At 42.5% G+C, this 22,810-nt stretch overlaps 1 protein-coding gene across 1 annotated transcript; it reads right to left on the bottom strand.

Annotated features, from left to right (window-relative positions):
* Positions 1-66: 66 nt before the first annotated feature.
* Positions 67-22,799, bottom strand: tbl3 (transducin beta like 3). Its single transcript, XM_031730112.2, has 23 exons — positions 22,616-22,799; positions 22,445-22,496; positions 22,058-22,153; positions 20,517-20,564; positions 20,258-20,399; positions 20,084-20,168; positions 19,390-19,560; positions 19,232-19,307; positions 19,034-19,130; positions 18,734-18,948; positions 18,167-18,308; positions 17,005-17,063; positions 16,751-16,857; positions 16,494-16,626; positions 14,825-15,064; positions 14,603-14,673; positions 13,242-13,398; positions 13,081-13,139; positions 12,017-12,120; positions 11,123-11,194; positions 10,853-11,011; positions 8,577-8,670; positions 67-849 (listed from the first exon to the last, which is right to left on the bottom strand). Exons 1-23 carry the CDS (start codon positions 22,645-22,647, stop codon positions 477-479), a joined length of 2,784 nt encoding a protein of 927 aa, XP_031585972.1. The 5' UTR covers positions 22,648-22,799; the 3' UTR covers positions 67-476.
* Between the last annotated feature and the right edge of the window lie 11 nt (positions 22,800-22,810).

Here is a 22,810-nt window from a genome sequence, read left to right as displayed (position 1 = left end):
ATGTGATGGGTTCAAATTTAATTGACTCCCTTTGTAGATATTTTATTTTATTAAAAATGTGACTCCTTTTAAATCAAACATTGTTTATTTTATTAACATTTGCAGTCACAACCTCTTTAAAAAAAAAACAAAATACTCCACGGTTATATGAGGAAACTGCTGTCTGGGTTACATAAAAGTGTGTTCATTTAGTTGAGCTGGTAGATCAGGACATTGCACTACTGCAGAACAACACAATGGCATGTGGTGAGTGTGAAGATGGTCCAGGTTTCCTCCTCCTGCGCGTCCCCTTTTCCTCTTTTTTGTCTGAAGAAATCAAGGTCATTAAAATCTGTATGGAGGAGCTGATGCTTTGGCACATGACTCAAAGTCTGTTGAGAAGCCGTCCTAACAAATGTTATCATTTCACATCTGAACTGTCTCCAGCTGCCAATAATCTGAGATAAGAAAACCTATTGTTTCTGAATTGATTCCTGTCAGCTGGCAAAAGTCTGGCACTGTTGAGCCGAAGAAACCGGGAGACCTTTTGTCTTTTTAACTGTTGTTTCCTCCTCCTGGTCTTCCTCTTCAGAGCTCTCCTCGCTCTCAGAGTGGTGCTTGCCATTAGTTTTGGGGCTTGCTCCGTTTTCTACTCGCCCGTTGTCGGTGGAGGCTTTGTTGGTGGCACTGACATCCTCAAGCTCCTCTTCATCTTCAACAGAGGAATCTGGATCTTCGTCTTGTTCACTTTCGCTGTCGTTGCCTTCGTCTCGTCTCTCGTCGCTGCCGCTCTTTTTCTCCTTGTCGATCACAAAGAAAGGCTGAGCCTGTGCCAGAGGTGTCGTATCCATGTCTTCATCTTCGTCCATGCTGCAGAAGATATAATAGCATAAATTAGTCTGCCAAACTAAAAATGTTTTCATTTAATAACCTCACATAGCTAATTACACAGAGCATGTTCCCAGCTATGATTTAAGGCTGCTCCTGCACTAAATTTGGAGAGCCAACAGTCAAATATGCAGTTAAAAGTTGACGCCTCATTTAGACAATTGTTGATGTCAGCAGTTCTTCATTCTAATTAGATTTTTTAAAAAAACCCACAAACTTGGCGACTTCCGGCTAATGGTGGCTTGGAGTGAGTAGTGTTTTGGTGAGCTCCTGCACGGTCGACCTTTTTTTTTAATAATTACTGGGCACTTTTTTTCCTGACTCGACCCCAAGCGATATCTAACTCGTTTTAAAATAGTACACTTTTTCATTTTGGTCACTAAAATGCCACCAAAGCCGACTAAAGGAGGAAGCTCGATTCGGCCTCACCTGCGGCCTGCTTCTCCTAATGAGCCCTTGACCCATCCCAAGTCGGGGACTGCGGCCCAGGCCGCCACCAGTAGCGATGTCGGCGCTCTCAAGGCGGAGTTGCTTTCGGCTCTCCACGAGGACTTTGCTGCTACACTTAAAACGGAGTTTCAAGCTATCCTTGGTGAAAGCCTTTCCTCCATTAAGTCCGAGCTTCTCTCCTTCAAAAAGGAATTGTCCTCTGGCCTGTCCGCGATGCAGGAGAGTTTCACTGGGCTAAAGGTAACGGTCGCCGAGATGGAGCGATCCCTGTCTACCTGTACCGATGACATCGTCAGCCTCCAGAGAAAAGTGGAGCATCTAACTAAAGCGGTAGCCAAGTTGGAGAATAAATGTGACGACTTGGAGTCCCGGTCCCGGCGTCAAAACATCCGCATCGTTGGGGTTCCAGAGGACGACCCATTGTCGGCATCCACGGCTGCTATTTCACGGTTGCTGAAGGAGGCCTTTGACCTCGCCGAGGAGCCGCTGCTAGACCGTGCTCACCGTACTCTGGCCCCCAAGCCTAAAACAGGTGAGCGGCCCCATCCCATTGTAGCGAGGCTACACTACTACACTGACTGTGTTAAAATCCTGTCGAGGGCAAGGGAGCTTCAGCGGATTAAGGTGAACAATATGACCATCTCCGTTTTCCCCGACTACACCGCCAAGACAGCCCGAGCTCGTGCGGCCTTCGCGGACTGTCGCCGTCAGCTCCGAGGAATCGAAGGGGTCCGGTTCGGCCTGCTCCACCCAGCCCGGCTGCGGATTACCCATGATGGGGTCACACGGGACTTTACCTCTCCAGAGGAGGCCAATACTTACATTAAGATGATAACCAAGTGAGAAAAAAATGTATATATACTATAATATATTTAAGGAAGCAATTGACGTCTCCGGTTTATATTTCACGGTTTGAGGAGTGTGTTTTTCTTCTTCTGGGGTAAGGTATTCTTTTAGGTTCAAAAATGTACGAGTCAGTTTTAAAATGTTTGTCCCTTACAGGGTTAATTTAAAAACAATATTTTCACTTAGGCATTCTTAGATTAGTGCCTGTCGTATATTTCCATTTTATACTGTGTGTCTAGTCCTGCGGGATTCACCCGACACTTAAAGGTGTTTTTGTTTTTTGTTTTTTCTTGTTCCTATTGCGCTATTTAGCTGAAAGTACAACTTTGTCAATGACTCCCAGAGTCTGCACCGCTCCTTCGTTTGGGGAAGGACAGTGCAAGCAAGGGAAGGGGGGTGGGGTGGGTGGTCTTTGTTTTGTTTTTTGTTGTTGTTGTTTTTCGTTCTGTTTTTGTTTTGTTTTTTCCGTTTTGTTTTCCTTTGGGAGGGGGGCGCCTACTTACTTCTGCTATAAATGACTGATCACATGTCCTGTGACATACAAGCCTCATCAAGTTCTTCCTCAGTTAGATTTTTAAGTTGGAACGTCAAAGGCCTTAACAACCCGGTGAAGCGTTCTAAAATATTTTCACACTTGAAGCGTCTAAATCCAGATATAGTATTTTTACAAGAAACACATCTGCAAGATACACATCATTGCAAGCTCAGGTACTCATGGGTTGGGGAGACCTTTCATTCAACCTTTAACTCTAAAGCCAGGGGAGTAGCTATTTTAATTAGTAAGAAGGTTGATTTTATGGTTTCCAAAACAATTGAGGATAAAAATGGTAGATTTCTTATAATTGCTGGTAAACTATTTCATACTCCTGTTTTGTTGGTCAATATTTATGCTCCAAATTTTGACAACCCTGATTTTACAAACAATCTATTTAGCACTCTTCCTTTTCTTGACACCCATTGCTTAATTCTCGCTGGGGACTTGAACTGTGTAATGGACCCGACACTAGACCGCTCCTCACCTCGTGTCTTTACTCAGTCCTCTATGTCCAAATCAATCTCTGACTTCATGTCTCAGAATGGGTTTGTAGATCCTTGGAGGACGCGTAATCCACAAACAAAAAAGTTTTCCTTTTTCCTCTCAGGTACACCAATCTTATTCCCGTATACAGGGAGTGCAGAATTATTAGGCAAGTTGCATTTTTGAGGAATAATTTTATTATTGAACAACAACCATGTTCTCAGTGAACCCAAAAAACTCATTAATATCAAAGCTGAATGTTTTTGGAAGTAGTTTTCAGTTTGTTTTTAGTTTTCGCTATTTTAGGGGGATATCTGTGTGTGCAGGTGACTATTACTGTGCATAATTATTAGGCAACTTAACAAAAACAAATATATACCCATTTCAATTATTTATTTTACCAGTGAAACCAATATAACATCTCCACATTCACAAATATACATTTCTGACATTCAAAAACAAAACAAAAACAAATCAGCGACCAATATAGCCACCTTTCTTTGCAAGGACACTCAAAAGCCTGCCATCCATGGATTCTGTCAGTGTTTTGATCTGTTCACCATCAACATTATGCAGCAGCAACAACACAGCCTCCCAGACACTGTTCAGAGAGGTGTACTGTTTTCCCTCCTTGTAAATCTCACATTTGATGATGGACCACAGGTTCTCAATGGGGTTCAAATCAGGTGAACAAGGAGGCCATGTCATTAGTTTTTCTTCTTTTATACCCTTTCTTGCCAGCCACGCTGTGGAGTACTTGGACGCGTGTGATGGAGCATTGTCCTGCATGAAAATCATGTTTTTCTTGAAGGATGCAGACTTCTTCCTGTACCACTGCTTGAAGAAGGTGTCTTCCAGAAACTGGCAGTAGGACTGGGAGTTGAGCTTGACTCCATCCTCAACCCGAAAAAGGCCCCACAAGCTCATCTTTGATGATACCAGCCCAAACCAGTACTCCACCTCCACCTTGCTGGCGTCTGAGTCGGACTGGAGCTCTCTGCCCTTTACCAATCCAGCCACGGGCCCATCCATCTGGCCCATCAAGACTCACTCTCATTTCATCAGTCCATAAAACCTTAGAAAAATCAGTCTTGAGATATTTCTTGGCCCAGTCTTGACGTTTCAGCTTGTGTGTCTTGTTCAGTGGTGGTCGTCTTTCAGGCTTTCTTACCTTGGCCATGTCTCTGAGTATTGCACACCTTGTGCTTTTGGGCACTCCAGTGATGTTGCAGCTCTGAAATATGGCCAAACTGGTGGCAAGTGGCATCTTGGCAGCTGCACGCTTGACTTTTCTCAGTTCATGGGCAGTTATTTTGCACCTTGGTTTTTCCACACGCTTCTTGCGACCCTGTTGACTATTTTGAATGAAACGCTTGATTGTTCGATGATCACGCTTCAGAAGCTTTGCAATTTTAAGACTGCTGCATCCCTCTGCAAGATATCTCACTATTTTTGACTTTTCTGAGCCTGTCAAGTCCTTCTTTTGACCCATTTTGCCAAAGGAAAGGAAGTTGCCTAATAATTATGCACACCTGATATAGGGTGTTGATGTCATTAGACCACACCCCTTCTCATTACAGAGATGCACATCACCTAATATGCTTAATTGGTAGTAGGCTTTCCAGCCTATACAGCTTGGAGTAAGACAACATGCATGAAGAGGATGATGTGGACAAAATACTCATTTGCCTAATAATTCTGCACTCCCTGTAGATTATTTTTTTTTTGTTGATGGTTCTCTGATGCCTAAAGTCACATCTTCTGAATACCACCCAATTGTTATATCAGACCATGCTCCACTAAGCCTTGATATAAACTTCACTGGTAGACCTCGCTCCTGCCCTTCTTGGAGGTTCAACACTCTCCTACTATCTGCTGATTCATTCAACCAGTTCATTCTATCAGCAATCGATGACTTTCTTGCCTTTAATAAAAGCGATTCAGTCTCCTCCTCATTATTATGGGAAACACTGAAAGCATATCTGCGTGGCCAGATTATTTCTTATTCAGCTAATCTTAATAAAAACTCCAGGGCCAAGGTAGCAGAAATTTCAGCAAAAATTCAGGACGTTGACAACCAAAATGCCATTAATCCATCACAGATGTTATTGAAGCAACGACAGGATTTACAGACTGAACTTGATCTCCTCACAACAGCTGACGCGGAACGTCTTTTGATTCGATCCCGTGCTACCTACTACGAGCATGGTGAAAAGCCAAGTAGACTTCTGGCACACCAACTGAAACGTAGAGCCAGCTCTCGCACAATTTCACAAGTTAAAGACCAGTCTGGCAATCTGGTTTCTGACCCTGTCTCTATCAGTGGGATTTTTAAGAGATTTTACTGCAATCTCTACAGCTCTGAATCACAGTCAGTTTCAGATGAGATGCTTGCCTTTCTCCAGAATTCTGACCTTTCCACAGTAAATAAATCAGTTTCTGATGAGCTCGATGCTCCCATTAAAATAGAGGAAATTTTTGGCTCAATCAAATGTATGCAGAGCGGTAAGGCCCCAGGCTCAGACGGATTTCCGGCTGAGTTTTTCAAAAAATTTAAAGACAAGCTGGCCCCTCTCCTTCTTGATGTATATAATGAATCACTGCGAAATGGCCGGCTGCCCCCCACTTTAACACAGGCATCTATTTCAGTTTTACTGAAGAAAGGCAAAGACCCTACGGCCTGTGAGTCCTACAGGCCCCTGTCTCTCCTAAATGTAGATTTTAAGATTTTGACAAAACTACTTGCAATTCGGCTCGAGGCCGTTCTTCCACAGATTATCTCACAGGAACAGAATGGATTTATCAAAGGCCGTCAGTTGTTCTTTAACACACGTACAGTGCTAAGTACAATTTTTTCTGCTCACTGTCCCTCGTCTCCTGAGGTGATCATTTCTCTAGATGCAGAGAAGGCCTTTGATCGGGTTGAATGGGATTATCTTTTTGCTGTACTGACTAGGTTTGGGTTTGGAGAAAGGTTTGTGTCTTGGATCAAACTTCTTTATACATCCCCTCAGGCTTGTGTCATCACCAACTCAGTTCGATCTGATTATTTTCCACTATGCCGTGGCACTCGACAGGGGTGTCCTCTTTCTCCCCTTCTCTTTGCTTTAGCCATAGAACCCCTTTCTGTTGCTCTGAAATCCCTCTCTTCCTTTCATGGAATTATCCGTGCAGGTGTTGAACTTAAGGTATCCCTGTACGCAGATGACCTTCTTTTGTATGTAGCTGACCCCATATGTAGTCTTCCTTCAATTTTATCTGTCTTGGAAAAATTCAGCTCTTTTTCTGGCTATAAAATTAATTTGCTCAAGAGCGAATGTTACCCTGTGAACTCTTTAGCGTTAACACTTGAGCAGTCTGACATTCTTTTTTAAGCTCAGCCCCTCGGGGTTTAGGTACTTGGGAATTAATATTACACGAACTTTGCCTTTACTGTTTTCTGAGAATTTTGCCCCCCTGGTCTCACAATTTGCATTCCCACTGTCACTAATTGGCAGGATTAATATTATCAAAATGAATGTGCTACCCAGATTTCTCTTTCTATGTCAGTGTATCCCCCTATTTCTGCCCAAACAGTTTTTAAGTCCCTGGACCAGATGGTTTCTTCTTTTTGTGGAATGGAAGGGCCCTAGACTTAGGCTCTCTTTATTACAACAGTTTACCTCTAATGGGGTCTTTCCTACCAAATTTTTAATGTACTATTGGTCTCCGCATATTCATAAGCTGACCTACTGGCTAAATTCGCCTAACCTGATTTGGTGTAAACTTGAAATTCAATCAATTTCTCCATATTTTTCACCTGCCTCCCTTATCTATTCATCACTGCCTGTTAAAACATCTTCTGTTGCTTCAAATCCCGTAGTGCTCTCTACACTTAAGATATGGTTTCAGTTCAGGTCGCATTTTAAATTCATATCCCCCTCTACCAGATTACCATTGTTAAGGAATCATCTATTTTCCCCTGCCACTACCAGCGCTGCCTATTTGACGTGGCACGAAAGAGGCATAAAGACCATGAGAGCCCTTTACAAAGATGATGTCTTTCTTAGTTTCTCAGAGCTATCCTCAAAATTTAACCTACCTCCCACTCACTTGTTTCTCTATTTGCAAATTAGACACTGTGTCTCATCACTGTTTCCAAATTTCCCAATTCTCCCTGCTGATCCTCCATGGGTTGACCTTCTGCTTGTTAGGCCTAATCAAAAATCACCTCTATCAAATATATATTGTATGCTTATGGCGACCGAATCTGACTTATCAGGTAAAATCAGAACCGCCTGGGAGCGTGAATTAGGTGTTGAACTGTTTGAATCATGGTGGGATAAGGTGAATCTCATCATGCGTTCAAGTACACCATGTGCTAGGCTACAGCTTATACAGTTTAAAGTGATAAACAGAGTCCATTTCTCAAAATCCCGTTTATCTAAAATTTTTCCTTCAATTATAGACCAATGTGACAGATGTCACACCTCCCCTTGCAATCTAAGCCATATGTTTTTTTCTGTCCTAGTTTGAACAAATTTTGGAGTGATTTCTTTTCTGTACTTTCGGGGGTTTTTGGAATTCAGATCCGAGAAGACCCTCTAATAGCCATTTTTGGAGTTCCAAAGACCCCTCTTAATATAACTCCCCAGCAAAATGAGACCTTGGCCTTTTGCTCCCTTCTTGCTAGACGGTGTATTTTACTTCTTTGGAAATCTCCCACGCCTCCATCTGCATTGCAATGGCTTAATACTGTCCGGACATTCTTGAGGGTGGAGAAGATCTCACTCACAGTGAAAGGTAGTTCTGCAAAATTTATCCACAAGTGGACACCGTTTGTGGAATATCTCAAATCTGTTCCTTAGTACAATGCAATTTTACCCATCCTGCGACTATATTGAAAAGAATTTGAAATTTACTCCTTTTTTTTTTTTTTTTTAAGGTAGGCATAGGATTTAAGCACCCCCCCTCCCCTTTTATTCTTTTATTTTATTTTTATTTTTTATTTATTTTTTAATGTTGTTTCTTCAATTTTCTGTTCTTCTGTTGGTATGATGTTTTTTTTTTTTTGTATTTTAATTGCTCTTTTGTTTAACAAGTTAAAGTTAAAATGATTGGGAAAGAAACGTTTGAGAAAATATGTCATGTAAGATGCATACAATACAATGTATATAAGTTTCTATAATCTCTCGATAAACAAATAAAAAAACAAAACAAAAAAAAAAAAACACAAACTTAAATCTGATTTTGTGCTGAAATTTTCCTTTAATATATCTGGTTGATTTGCTTTGAAACCACAAACAAGCAGCACGAGAGTCCATATTAGAAAGGTGCGAGTGTTGTTTCGTAAACACCGGGATTCAGTCACCATTCAGCGCAGTGATCTGTCAAAGCGTTCAGAGCACAGTCTCACCTGGACGGCGCTCCGGCCACTCTCATTTTCTGCCACATGTAGTTCAAGAACATGGAGGCCTGCAGCAGACGCCCAATCCTCTGCATGTGTCTCTCTGTGGGGAAAATGATCATAAATAAATAACTAAGAAAGTAAAAAATCTATTAATTTACAACAGATATTTTTCCATGTAGGAAAATTGATTGTACTCATGTATATCATGTTTAATAAACATGGCATAAAGACCAAAACATCCATTTTTCTATTGTCTATCCAGTTTCTCTAGTTAACCACATACTACAATCAAACCCCTGCAGTCTGAACTCTTTACATAATTGTCTGGCTGAACATTACACACACCTAATTTTCACAGAACGCTACAAGGAAAGCGTCACGCCTTGCAGATTCTTGTCATTGTTTTTTGTTGCTGTGGGAAATGTGCCAACACACACATATACATATATACATATATACATATATACATATACACACATACACATACACACATACATATATATAAAAAACACCCATCTCGCCCCTGCGGGCGGTTTATCCTTCAAGCTCGGGTCCTCTACCAGAGGCCTGGGAGCTTGAGGGTCCTGCGCAGTATCTTAGCTGTTCCCAGGACTGCGCTCTTCTGGACAGAGATCTCCGATGTTGTTCCCGGGATCTGCTGGAGCCACTCGCCTAGCTTGGGAGTCACCGCACCTAGTGCTCTGATTACCACGAGGACCACCGTTACCTTCACCCTCCACATCCTCTCGAGCTCCTCTCTGAGCCCTTGGTATTTCTCCAGCTTCTCGTGTTCCTTCTTCCTGATATTGCTGTCATTCGGAACCGCTACATCGATCACTACAGCCGTCTTCTTCTGTTTGTCTACCACCACTATGTCCGGTTGGTTAGCCACCACCATTTTGTCCGTCTGTATCTGGAAGTCCCACAAGATCTTAGCTCGGTCATTCTCCATCACCCTTGGGGGCGTCTCCCATTTTGACCTCGGGACTTCCAGGTTATACTCGGCACAGATGTTCCTGTACACTATGCCGGCCACTTGGTTATGGCGTTCCATGTATGCCTTGCCTGCTAGCATCTTGCACCCTGCTGTTATGTGCTGGATTGTCTCTGGGGCATCTTTACACAGCCTGCACCTGGGGTCTTGGCTGGTGTGATATACCCCAGCTTCTATGGATCTTGTACTCAGAGCTTGTTCTTGTGCTGCCATGATTAGTGCCTCTGTGCTGTCTTTCAGTCCAGCTTTGTCCAGCCACTGGTAGGATTTCTGGATATCAGCCACCTCCTCTATCTGCCGGTGGTACATACCGTGCAGGGGCCTGTCCTTCCATGATGGTTCCTCGTCTCCCTCCTCTTTCTTGAGTTTCTGCTGCCTGAGGTATTCACTGAGCACTCGGTCAGTTGGGGCCATCTTCCCAATGTATTCTTGGATGTTCGTTGTCTCATCCTGGACTGTGGTGCTGACACTCACCAGTCCCCGGCCCCCTTCCTTCCGCTTGGCGTACAGCCTCAGGGTGCTGGACTTGGGGTGAAACCCTCCATGCATGGTAAGGAGCTTTCTTGTCTTTATGTCAGTGGCTTCTATCTCCTCCTTTGGCCAACTTATTATACCAGCTGGGTACCTGATCACGGGCAGGGCGTAGGTGTTGATGGCCTGGATCTTGTTCTTACCGTTCAGCTGACTCCTCAGGACTTGCCTGACCCTCTGCAGGTACTTGGTGGTTGCAGCTTTCCTAGCTGCCTCTTTATGGTTCCCATTCGCCTGCGGGATCCCCAGGTACTTGTAACTGTCCTCTATGTCTGCAATGTTGCCTTCTGGTAGCTCGATCCCCTCAGTTCTGACTACCTTCCCTCTCTTTCTTATCATCCGACTACACTTTTCCAGCCCGAATGACATCCCGATGTCATTGCTGTATAGCCTGGTAGTGTGGATCAGTGAATCGATGTCTCGTTCACTCTTGGCATACAGCTTGATGTCATCCATGTACAGGAGGTGGCTGACAAGACCAGGCTGTATGTATGTATCCTGTTTCCATCACATCACTGTCACACAAGGCTTCCCCCAGGATGGAATTTATCTTCAATTTAGCAAGCTATACCAGTTTGTATTCTTTTATTTCCAGTGTTGTATTCCGTATATGAGGCACTTATTGTACGTTTCTGAGTGTTTCTAAAATTTAGATCAATCTGTGGCCACTTAATAATCAGAGTAAAAGCTTTTTCTTCTTTTTTGTCTGATGCAGTTTTGGTCTCTGTTTGTCAAAGCACTCGTCCCCCCTGCTAACCTGTGTATGGAATGAGGCCCTCAAGGTGTGATCGGGCTCCCTGGTATTGCAGCAGCTCTTCAGGCGGCAGGTGTGTGAGCAGCACCTGTAGGACAGCCTGGGCATTCAGACAGTTCCTGGCGTTGGTGTTCCACACCACACAATAGCGCAGAAGTGACTCTGAGTGGATTCGAGGAAACAGAAGAAAGAAAAAAACTTCTGTATTACTGTCTGAAATGACAGGTATTGGTATTGTGTAAAAACGCAGTCATTCTCTTTTTAACATCCTACCTTTTTGATCCTGTCGAAGCTTCAGCAGCGTCTTTTCCAACAGCTCGGAGCTATTCTCCCCTTCACGGATCGCTGGAAGCAACACGGGACAACTAGTCAGAGTCAGCAGACAGTCTGTTCATATAGAGTCTGACACATGGACTCAGCAAACTCTCCCCAGAGTCCATCCATTCAGCCGTGTGGATAGCTCAATGTTTGTCTCACTTACGGCTGTTCTTGGGAATGGCACAGTTTTGTCTGGTGCCATATGAATGTCATGATCTCTCAAAAAAACAAACTTGCAGTCAGTGAAGTGAAGACACCTCCAAAGCAAACTGTGAAACACCAACTATGAACCATTTTATTTTTGTCCAACTATCCTGGTGTGTTCAAATTCTACTATAAACAGTGGAAGGATTAAACTACCAAACAAACTAAAAAACTCCGTCTGTGGAAGCCAATCCAACATGGTGTGATTAATGAGCATTGCTGTTACAAAAACAAGACATTTCCTTGAATTTCTATGAGATTGCTTTGTATTAACACAAATAAGTAGTGCAGCAAGTCCAAAATACTGAGATGTTATAGCTTCAGATTAACAAAATGTCATTGCAGTTTTAACGATGTGTCACTGAACAAAAGAGAATGAGCGTAGAAACAAGGTGTGTGTTTTCATGTTCACAGACCCATTGTTTGCAAGAGCTGCATGCATCAGTGCTCGAGTGACTCAACGTTTAAAACAGAGCAGCCGTACAGAAAGAAAGATGACAACATTCCAGGTAACCACAGGTGAAAAGCTGAAGGACAGGCATGGATTGCATCTAAATTGCTAAGGAGGACTTTACATGCACACAGCTAATCAAAGTTAGACACTAAAGATCAAAGTGTGATAGATCTGTGTGACAGAGTCGGTACCTTTGATAACAGTGAGCACGGTGTGAGGCTGGTCCAGTGAGATGGCGAGACCCAAGGCCTTCAGATATTTCTTCCCGTGGAGCAGATTGGACAATTCTTGCTGCCTTCAGACACAACAAGCACACAGGTGTGGGTTCACACACAGAGACACACACACCTGTACATACAGGTGTATCGTGATCACTGATGTTTACTTCCCATTTATTCAACGACTGTGCTGATATTTATTCCAGTAAAATTCAACTTGGATTCTTTTTGTTAATGATTGTAGAAAAAAAGAGAAATGAATTGTCAGTGACCCCCTGACCAGCTTGTAGGCCTCTTCCCCCCCCCCATCATAACAGAAAAAGTTACTATAGCTCATTGCACAAACTGTCCTGTAATTATGAAAAAGATTTTGTTCATTTACTGTGGACTCACTAATGGTGGAAAAATAGGACTTTTCCTGTCATTTATTCATTTTTCTGTCAATTACTTTGGAGTAATATGAATGGAAATGAGGGAGGGCAGTCTGTATCAATAGGGAAAAACTTAATAAAGAAAGAAAATATAGTTAAAATGATTGTTTCAGATAGTTGATGAACTGTGGGCTGGAATTTGTGGGAATCATGCAAAGCTACTTTAGCAAGAATAAAAACACGGAGCTGAAGATTTGTACTCTTTAAAAGTACAAATTAACATTTAATACAGAAATAAATTCTTTATTGTTTCACATACTGCACACCTGAAACCCTAAAGTTTTTTGTGCTTATCAGAATACCAAAGCACGCACTCCCACACTCATACTTTACTGACAGCTTTGACCTGCGAACCTCCACGGCCAAGCAAATCACAAAAACCATCTGAGGGACTTGCTGACAGGCAGGATTTCAAAACAGATGGAAAAACAGAAGCAGATCATGTCTGAGTGACGCTGAGTGATCCTTTCAACAAGCCTAAAAGCACAACAAAGAGTGTGTCCACCCCTGCAGATGGAGTGGAGAGGAGGACGGATGGTGCAGGTGTGCCTGCTCTACAATAGTAAATCCCTCTTTTTGCTGTCAGAGATGTCGTGTGCAACTTACTTGAGTATCTGATCTTCCTGCTTCGCCTGCTCCTCTGCCATCTCTATTTCAGTCACATCCTAGATGTGCACAACAGAGAACACTGTTGATCTACTGAACACACATTTTTTTTTAAAACACAGAAAGTGATAACTGGAGGCTAGCAGCCGAATGCTACTTACAGACCACACGGTGATGTTAGAGTCCGCTGAGCCAGTAACCATCTTGTCATCTTTGCGACTGGCGTGGAGACCCCACACTTTGTCCTGGTGGGCATCCAGTGTCTTCACACACTCATTGGTCTTGATGGTCCACAGCTTCACTAAACCATCGGAGCCACTATGGAAAACAATAATTAATTACTGTGTGGAAACCAGACACAGCATGAAAAACTGACATAGCTACCATTATGTCATTTGTTGGGTTTCCACAGTCATGCTTTGAAGCCTTGAAATTAGCATTTCTGCTGTTGCCACAGTCAGACGAAGCATCAGGATGGGTCTGACTGTGAAACCACTGCCTAATGATTTGTTGATTACAAGTCATTCACCGATGTGTTTATAACATGCGATCCTTTCTGAAACATAGTATGACCACGATTTAAGAGACAAGCTAGATTTTTTTTAAATCAATATGACCCAAAACATGTGAGTGAACCCACCAGACCTGATGTTACTGATTTACAGTCCAGTTCTCGTGTAATTTGGCATATGTTGTCATTTTCTCCCTGTTTCCTTTCCTTAAAAATGGCTTCTTGACAACTATCCTTTGACTGACCATTTCTGATGAGACTTCAGTGAACAGATCAACTGAAAGGCCAGTGCATTTCACAGATCCTGTGTCACGTATTTGCTGAATTTTTCCCTTTTTTTCCCCGTATCGACCCGACTTTCAGATACTGCAAATCTGCTGTAGATAGATTCTTCTGTCCTCCACTTGCCCAGTTTCCTCATTTTTTAAAGACTCACTGCAAACCACAGCAAGTTTTCAGCTCATAGCACTTTGGAAATAATCTTGTCGGTGCAAAGGCACTTTTTTAAAAAAAACATGTGATATTATATAGGTTGTCTGTTATCTATTAGATATAAGTATGAGTTAGGTGTCGTTTTATGCTTGAAATATTCATAGGTCAGTGTCAAGTGACTTTACAAATAAGAAAAAAAACCCATTTTCCTGAACATGGTCAGCTACAAGGATTGAACTGAAAATATTGAGCCAATGTCCAAAGAAAACCTTTGAATGACGTTCAGAAAGCCTTTTCACTCTACTCTATTCTGATTTCTTGTATTCTTGCCAACAACAGTGAACAATAAAGATGGAAACAAAGATACAATTAATGGTTCCCGTAAGTTTTTCAATCTCTGCCGTCTATAAACACCAAACCTCTGAAAGATATTTCTCACTGAGGAAGCTTGGCAAACTACGACAGATTCATATCTGAGATAAGATCAGAAACAAACCCATGATTTTTAAAGTCTGGATTGGGCATTCACATTCATCCGCAGTGTGGGCGTGCATTTGGTTTCGTGTTTGGTGTGTTTACCTGGTGAGCAGCTGAGTGCCTCGGCTCACAAAGATGACCTTAAGAACCGATGCATCGTGGCCCTCAAACGTCTTTCAAAAAAAAAAGAAGAACAAGTAAGAACTAGGGGGGGAAAAAATGAAGCAATATAGCTACAAATTAGAGCTCACTAATGTGTGAACATGATTACTTTTTTGCAACACCACTGCTGTGATTCTGACACGTGCACAGTAAATGTCCCACCTTGAGGCAGCTGAAGTCTTGCAGGCTCCACAGCTTGGCTGTGCCGTCTGCAGAGGTGGTGGCCAGCACTTGGTCCACAGGGGAGAAGCAAACGGCCCAGACTCCACGACGGTGGCCCCGAAACACCCCCAGCAGGCCCACCGTTCCCTCCCCCGTCAAGGACCACAGCTTGGCTGTGCGATCCTGGGAACCTGAAGCCAGCAGCTTGTCATTGGGTGATACGGCAACACTGTTTACATCCTGGAGACATGACATGGCAGGGAGAGGAGAAAACGACCAGAGGTTTTAACAAAACTGATTAGCTTTCTATAAATGAGGGTTTGAATGAGTAAATTTATTTAAAAAAAAAAAAAAAGAAAAAGACTGGAGTAATAACTGAATTGGGATCAACTGATGCAATAAAGTTTCCAAAAAAATGAATGATCTTAACTCCTGTTGCCACACCGCCTGCAGTTCCACCTTACTCTTGAGTAACCGATATCCTACTTCGGTTTAATCTGGTATAAAGAAATATGCATAGCACACTATTAGCTGACTTTTAATTGCTCTATTATGCTGCCAAGTAAGATGAGGGCAGGTGTAGCAGGAAAGATTACTTTCCAGCATCGCACTGGAAATCAGATCCACCACCGAGTTTTTCTGCACGTCCTTGTCAGGAGAGGCCAACTTGCTTAAAGCCGTTTACATAACTGGTGGCTGACTCACCAGCCTGTGTATCTTATTATACACAACCTTCGTGGAGTTATTTAAAAAAGAAGCATCCGAATCTAAAATCTTTTTGTTTTAAATTATATTTAAATAAGGGTTACTGACTCGTAGTCATATGGCTCCTCTAACCTTACCAAGTCAGGTGTTTTGCAGAAAATGAAGATGCCACAGCGAAGCTGGCCTTTAAACAAAAAGAACTCAAGGGATGAGGACTGGTGAAAACTAAGGACACCCTGATTCAATAGCAGCAAAACTTTGGTTTAACATCACTGTTGAGGTTTGTGGACATTTGCATCTTGTTTCTTTTCTTTTTCAGCCATTCTGTTAGAGATTTGCTGCTGTGCATTGGATCACTATCCCGTCGCATGACCTAGTTTCAGTCAGCTGTCGGCCTCACACTTTGGAATTCAGAGGAGTTCATTCACTTTACAAGCTTATCAGTCCAGACGTACACTGTTTCAGTGTGATGGCACATCAAGGTATGAAACCAATGGTTTAACTGCTTGACATATTTACCCATTAGTCTAATACAGAGAGATGGGCAGCCTTTACTCATGTTTTCTTGGCTTACTGCAACTATAATATGAATGCTTGGAATAACTCACGTATTTGATCACGTCGACACTTTGGGTCGAGTCAAAATGTTGTGTGACTAAAGTTAAATTCGACTTTTCAGGGAACCAGATAAATGAAATTTTATTTTGGGTAGTCAGCAAACCCTTCAAGCATTTTTTTTTATAAATCAGATTTGACTGGTGATTCTTTACATGTGGTTTTTATATCCTAGAGACCACTGATTATAGTTCTCGCCTTCATTTACTTAGACCTTAGCTTGAAAATAGCTTCCCAGTTCCCAAGATGGCAGCTACATGGTGACCGTGAACCTATCCTGCAACTTTAATGTGCTGGACAAAATGGACAAAACCTTCTTGGACTGTGACCAGAACGTTTTGCCTTGTACCTTATCATGTGCTTTCTCTGTGGCGCGGGCAGTTAGCTGACGAATGCCTCCTTCTGCAGAGCAGTCTGCAGGTAGATCCCACACCTTCACGGTACAGTCCTGACTGCCAGTCGCAACAAATGATGCCTTCATTCTAGGCACAAGCACAAAGACAAGGGCAGATGCACATACAGTCATTTCCCCCTTCATCTTGTATCTGTGTTGTCACATGTGTAAAGAGAACCAGCTTATTAGACGGCTTGCAGGTGGAGCATTACCTGGAACAGGCGATGGAGCCCACAGCGTTGGTGTGGCCGGAGCCCTGGGCCACACATCGCACCTGACCACTGTCACTGTCCATATGCCACACACGCACTGACCTGTCCTACAGATGCAATATACAAATGTTACTGCTGACCTATAAAGGGGAGATTGCAGCTTTTCTATTATAGTTTCTGTTGGTCATATACATTTGTCAACCCTTATATGTACAAAATGGCAAATAATTCTTCTTTCTTTCTTTTAACTGTACCTTTGCACAGCTTGCAAAGAGAGATCCTTTTTTGAACACATCCAGTGTGAGGACCGTATCTGAAAAAGATAAGCAGATAAAAACAACATAAGCAGAGATAAAAATCTACCAACCTGCTCAGCAAGTCCCGAAGCTGAGACAACCACATTGTGTCACCTCTGAATTCTTTAGATTCTAGCTGCGCAAAAACATCGCAGGAACTTCATTTCTGCTCTTCCAACCTTAGTTTAATTACAGCTGTTCTTAGACTTTTTTTAAATTTTTACTTTCTTTTTATTATTAGATTTTGTGCTGTACTACATTACATACATTGTAAGTCTGTCGCAGTTACATCCCTTACAAATAACTATGATGACTTTTTAAAAATAAAATCCTTCCATCTAGTTGGTATACAGCAGAGATGTTAAACATAAGGCCTGGGGGCCAGAATCAGCCTGAGAAAGACTCCAATCCGTCCCACTGGACATTTTTGGAAAATGTGAAATCTTGGTCTTTTAACTGTATTTTGATACATGTTACAGCTTGTCCTGCTGATAAAGACCTCCCTCATTGCCATTCGTATTATACCAGAGTAACTAAGCAACAGATAAAAAAAAATTGAATAATCAACTATAGAAATGCCACAGTAAAAAAAAAAAGAAAAAAAAAAAGGCATTTACTTTGATTTAATGAGTCATGCTGACAGAATTCTTTTCATTTATTACATCAGCATCTCTTTATCATGTAAAAAACTGAGTCCTACAGTTGAAATTTCAATTATTTTTCCTGTAATAAGATATCTCAGGAATTAAATGTTTAGTTAAGCTTCTTTACACTGAGAGAAAGAGCCGTTTCACTACTCAGGCTCACTCATAGTGGGCTGTATGGCCCCACCATGTAAAATGAGTTCGACATCCCTGCTTTAGTGCTTCTCTAATTAAGCAAGAGGGGGTTGCTGGAGCCTATCACAGGCTGCATCCTGAGCAGGTCATCAGCCAATCAAAAGCTCAACACAGAGACCGACAGCTCCACACTCACACAATCAAACCTACAGCCGATTTAGAAACCCCATTTAAACTGACATGCATGTCCGTGGACCGTAGTTTGCTGTACATGAACACACACACACTGCAGGTGTTTCCACGTGTAAGCATGCACACACTGCCCTCTGCTGGCGACTCACCTGTGTGTCCGTAGAGGATCTGGCAGCTGTTGGTGAGCAGCTCAAAAACCTTTAGCTGGCAGCTGTTGGTGGCCACCACGATGTGACTGTCACCTTTTCCCAGGAACTTCACGTCCAGCACCTCATCACTGTAGCCCACAAACTGAAGCGGGACGGTGAATAGAGCAACAGAGGAGAGAGTGACCGTTAATTCTAATACGCAGATACACAGAACAGCAAAAAATAGAAACATAGTGTACCTTCTGAGATGATACCAATGCTTAAAATAACAATTACATATCTGGTGATGATATATTGTATTATTTTTGTTAGATTTTTTTACTTCTCTCTTTCTGTGTACCAGGGAAACAAAGAAATCTTCTTTAAAACAAAAAAAAAAAATAGCTGACCTGCTTTAAAAATCTTTTTGCTCTTCATCAAAAAATTCCATAAAACTGGATTTCTTTTTAATGTGTATGTAAAATTAGGGGAAAAAAACAAAAAACTAACAGATGTTTGAAGCTGTAGTGTGATGTCATGTAAGTATTGGATCTAAGCAATACACTAAGATGTGACCCCAGTACCCACTTGCTGCTGTGTGGTGAGAGCAGGCAGCTGATATAGCAGTATGTTGTGCTCTGCAGTGACTGTGGCCAGTCTAGCGGAGGCGGGCAGGTGAAACAGGTACGTCAGACTGCGGGGGTTGTCATTCTCATCCTCCTCAGAGGCAGAGGGGAGGGTGGAGGGAAGGGTCTGCGTGTAGACACAACGAGCCGTGCTGGCCTCCCACACCCTTAATACACCTAGAAGAAAGAAATGAGAACAGATGAGTGACACAGAGGAGATGAGACATTTACATAAATATTTGAGGTGATTTAGCAGCCAGACCTTTGCTTCCAGCTGTGATGAAATGCAAGTCCTTGCTCTTTACTCCAATCTCAGTCAAGTCTGTACTTCCAGGAAGAATAACAACACCCTCCACAGCCTGTAAGATCACATACACACAAATAAAGCTCCAGTTTTTCTCCCAAAATGAAGAGCACAAACTGTATTTAAGTTAAAAAGAATCTAAATTGACGAGCTCACCTCATAGACTGGAACAGTTCTCTTGGCTTTGCGAGTTTTCAGGTCCCAAACTGTGCAGATCTTGTCTCTGCCAGAACTGAAAGAGCACAGGACTTTAACACACAGCGCTACACGCTAAACAAAAAGGAGTCTGAGGTTGATTTAAAATATCACAGTACCTGACCATGGTGTTACCATCGGGACTGAAGCTAAGAGATGTCACAGCACTGTAGTGGCTCTGTAGGACAGACACACACTGGCTGGAGCGCAGGTCCCATATCCGGATGCCACAGTCCAAAGAGGAAGAGAAAAGCTGCAGCAGGTCGGTATTTGGGTGGAACTGGACCAAACTGCACAAAGACACACAAAATATTTCCTTTGTTTCTAGTTTCTTCATATTATTGTTAAATCCTGCTACATGTGAGCATTTGTAAAAATACTGGCAGCCTCCAGTGCTACCTCTCAACCTCCTGGTGGATAAACCCATTGGTATCAATTTGAAACTTCCACATTGCCTCTTTTAAGTTATCACATTAAAATAATTGTGAGTCCAGTTCATGAGAGAAGGAAGAGCTGAGTGGAAGACTGACAGATGGACTGGTGCGGCAATAGTGTCCATCACAGACACTGCACCAATCTGCTGTGTAAAAGAGTGCACAGAGTATAAAAGCCAGTTGAGGTGGTTTGGGCAACTGATCAGGATGTCCCACTGGGAAGAAGGAGCCTCTGAGACAGGCCCAGGACATGCTGGCTTGGAAGCGCCTTTGCACCTCTATTTAGTTTCCTGCCCCTGCAGCCCAGATCCAGATAAGCAGCAGAAAATGGTATGATATATGAATATACATCATTTTAAGATGAGAGCCTGAGACTTACTGTACAACACCAGATGACCCCTTCAGGTTATGAGTGCAATACTGCTTCACCACATCCCAAAGTTTTATTGTGCCATCACAGCCACCTGCAGGTAAATAAATAGAAACAATATATATACATGTAGCAGATATCAGGGAGAAGCTTTTCTTTTTAATAAATCATGTGGTAGCTGACCTGTGGCTAGGAGAGTAGAGGTGGAGTCAAAGGTCATACTAGCTACGGGAACAGTGTGAATAGCCCTCCAGGACCGAGTGCAGTTAGCCTGCCTCCAATCCCACTGCTTAAGCAGCAGCGCCCGGCTGGCTGTTACCAGCATCTGTGGAGAGACATGAAGAAAAGACCAACTGAGTCCTGCTGTACAGGCTGACAGCTGAAAATACTGAAAACACAAATGTGACTGATCTAATGAGAAGTGACTCAGGCGTTTCCGTACCTCATCATCACAGCTGAGAGCAAATGACGTGATGTCCTCTTGATCATCCTGCAGGAGAAATAAAACAACAACAAAATATTCAGACAGGAAACACGGAAGTGCATTTTATTCAGAAAAAGAAAGAAGACTGATAGATCACCAAAGGCTATAGTTAGAATGAGGTTGTTGATATAAAGACAGTAAAGATGCAGTAGCCAAGGGCTCATCACAGCAGGCAGTGCCGTTTAATTTGGCAGATCATTTGGGCTAGATGCCCTTCATGATGTGCCCCAAAACAATTTGGATCTCTTCCCAAGATGAAATTAGAGATTTTTCAATTGTTAGATGTGCATGAGAATGCAGATTCACTGTAAACGTATTAGAACAGATGCTTATGAAGGTTTATGAGATGTTTTACATGTCCAGCAGGGATGGAGCAATGAGGATCAACTTGGTGGTTTCTCACAAAATCGCAAAACAAACCCCAAAACACAGTAAGTCATTCTCTGAATGGGAGTTTATCAAAGAGTGTGTGGTGGACTGCTGTGCTAATATGCACTGAGATAAAAAGAAGCATTTGAGATCCATCTTGTTACAGTTTACCTTTCCAGGTTAACTGTAACAAGAGGGATTGAGGACACTGAGGAAAATCTTAATTTTTCAGTTAAAAAGGTAAGCGGACAATTTGGACTTTATCTCTTTGGCTCTGGTCGAGAGCTGGGATGTCTGCGACACAACCTGGTTAGTCTTCTTTGTATATTACAGAGCAGCTTGCCAGCAAAGTGCTCAAGGCACTAAGACAGGGAGTGATTTCTTGATGGAGGTAACTGCACGCAAAGGTTGGATCTGCCACGGAACAAACTGGCAGGTATTACAACCGATGGCTATCTAAATGTGACAGGAACAATGACAGCGAAGGAAAAGAGTGACTGAAATTGGTATTTTTGCACTGAATTAGACACCAGGAGGTGTTGTATAAGTCACAGCTACAAATTAACCATGTTGTAGATATAACTAAAATAGTTAACTTCAACAAGGCAAAAGAGCTGAATCACACTGTGAACAAAAATTCTGAATGATGGAAGTTTAACAAATCCAGATGGAGATCCTCTGTCTGCTGAGATCACCTGTCTGCTGCCCTTCACATTTCAACCTCGGACACAGAACTTGACTGTAATGCACTTGTTCAAGGACAAAACAAAACTAGATTTCCATCGCTGAACAAGAAATCAACAAATGCAGATGAAGTTATTAAACTACAGCTGCAAGTTTAAAGTCTTTTACATTTTGAAAAAAACATGCATATTTTGTTCACAGCCATCTCTGGGGATGTTGAATAAACAGTGACAAACTGTCAGTGCTTTTAGTTAACCTAATTCTCATCCTTATTGCCTCATTGTAACATCTACTTTTACTGGGAGCAGTTTATACAAAATGAAAGAAATGCCAAGCTGAAGTCAGTTCAACTTTTTTGGCGCGGCCCTCCACAACAGACACAGTTTCTCATGTGGCCCTCTGGTAAAAATGAACTGCCCACCCCTGATGTTAGATGCTGAACTCACATGCTCAACACAGTGAATGATCTTCCCGGTGCTGATCTCCAAAACATTGACTCGAGAGCCACAGGTGCAAAAGATGTATTTCTCATCTTTGCTGATCTGAAACAAAAGGGGAGAGGTCAGATTTAAGGTAATCTTGGTTATTGTCACACAGACTTAAAACAGATGTGTGAGACTCTGAAAATATCTGTTTGTCGTGATTATCAAGAAACAAAGTCAGGACTTTCTTGATTTTGCTGCACTTCCTGTTTACATTATGCAATTCGCTCAACTTTATACCAGCGCATTGTTAAAAAGTGTCACAAAAGACATTAATTGAAGCCACACACACACACACACACACACACACACACACACACACACACACACATATCAAAGCCGAGCACCCACCTGCACTTTCCCCCCTTTGTAAAATGGCTCGATCTTGCTGGAAACAGCATAACTGTAAAGGAACAAGAAAACGGCAACAGTGAATTCAACAACTTCATATAACACCTTAGCCTAGCTCGTGTTAGCCTGCTACATGATCTCCAGCTCACACGTGCAGCAAGCAAAACTCACTTGGTTTTGAACTGAAGGTTGGTATTTGCCATCTTGCCCGTGAGAAATGCCCCCAAAAAGAAGTGATGTAGCTTGTATAGGCGGCGTATACTACTTATTTCTCATGTCACACGTTGGCTACAGTCAACACCGCCATCCATCCCGCATGTTGACGGCAGGGTCGCACACGTTGCGCGTCATCTGAGCGCACGGCGC

This window comes from Oreochromis aureus, linkage group 4, assembly GCF_013358895.1.
Source record: "Oreochromis aureus strain Israel breed Guangdong linkage group 4, ZZ_aureus, whole genome shotgun sequence".
NCBI lineage: Eukaryota > Metazoa > Chordata > Actinopteri > Cichliformes > Cichlidae > Oreochromis > Oreochromis aureus.
The sequence above is the reverse complement of the archived record's forward strand: the minus strand, read 5'-3'. Positions and strand labels throughout refer to the sequence as shown.

Bases quoted from the DNA above. Each gene is read 5' to 3' on its own strand.
- tbl3 (XM_031730112.2), bottom strand. From the start codon at position 22,647: ATGGCAAATACCAACCTTCAGTTCAAAACCAA. The intron at 16,858-17,004 runs GTACAGTTAAAA...TTGCATCTGTAG, and splicing joins TCTTTGCAAGCTGTGCAAAG to GACAGGTCAGTGCGTGTGTG. The intron at 13,140-13,241 runs GTAAGTAGCATT...GTGCACATCTAG, and splicing joins CTAACATCACCGTGTGGTCT to GATGTGACTGAAATAGAGAT.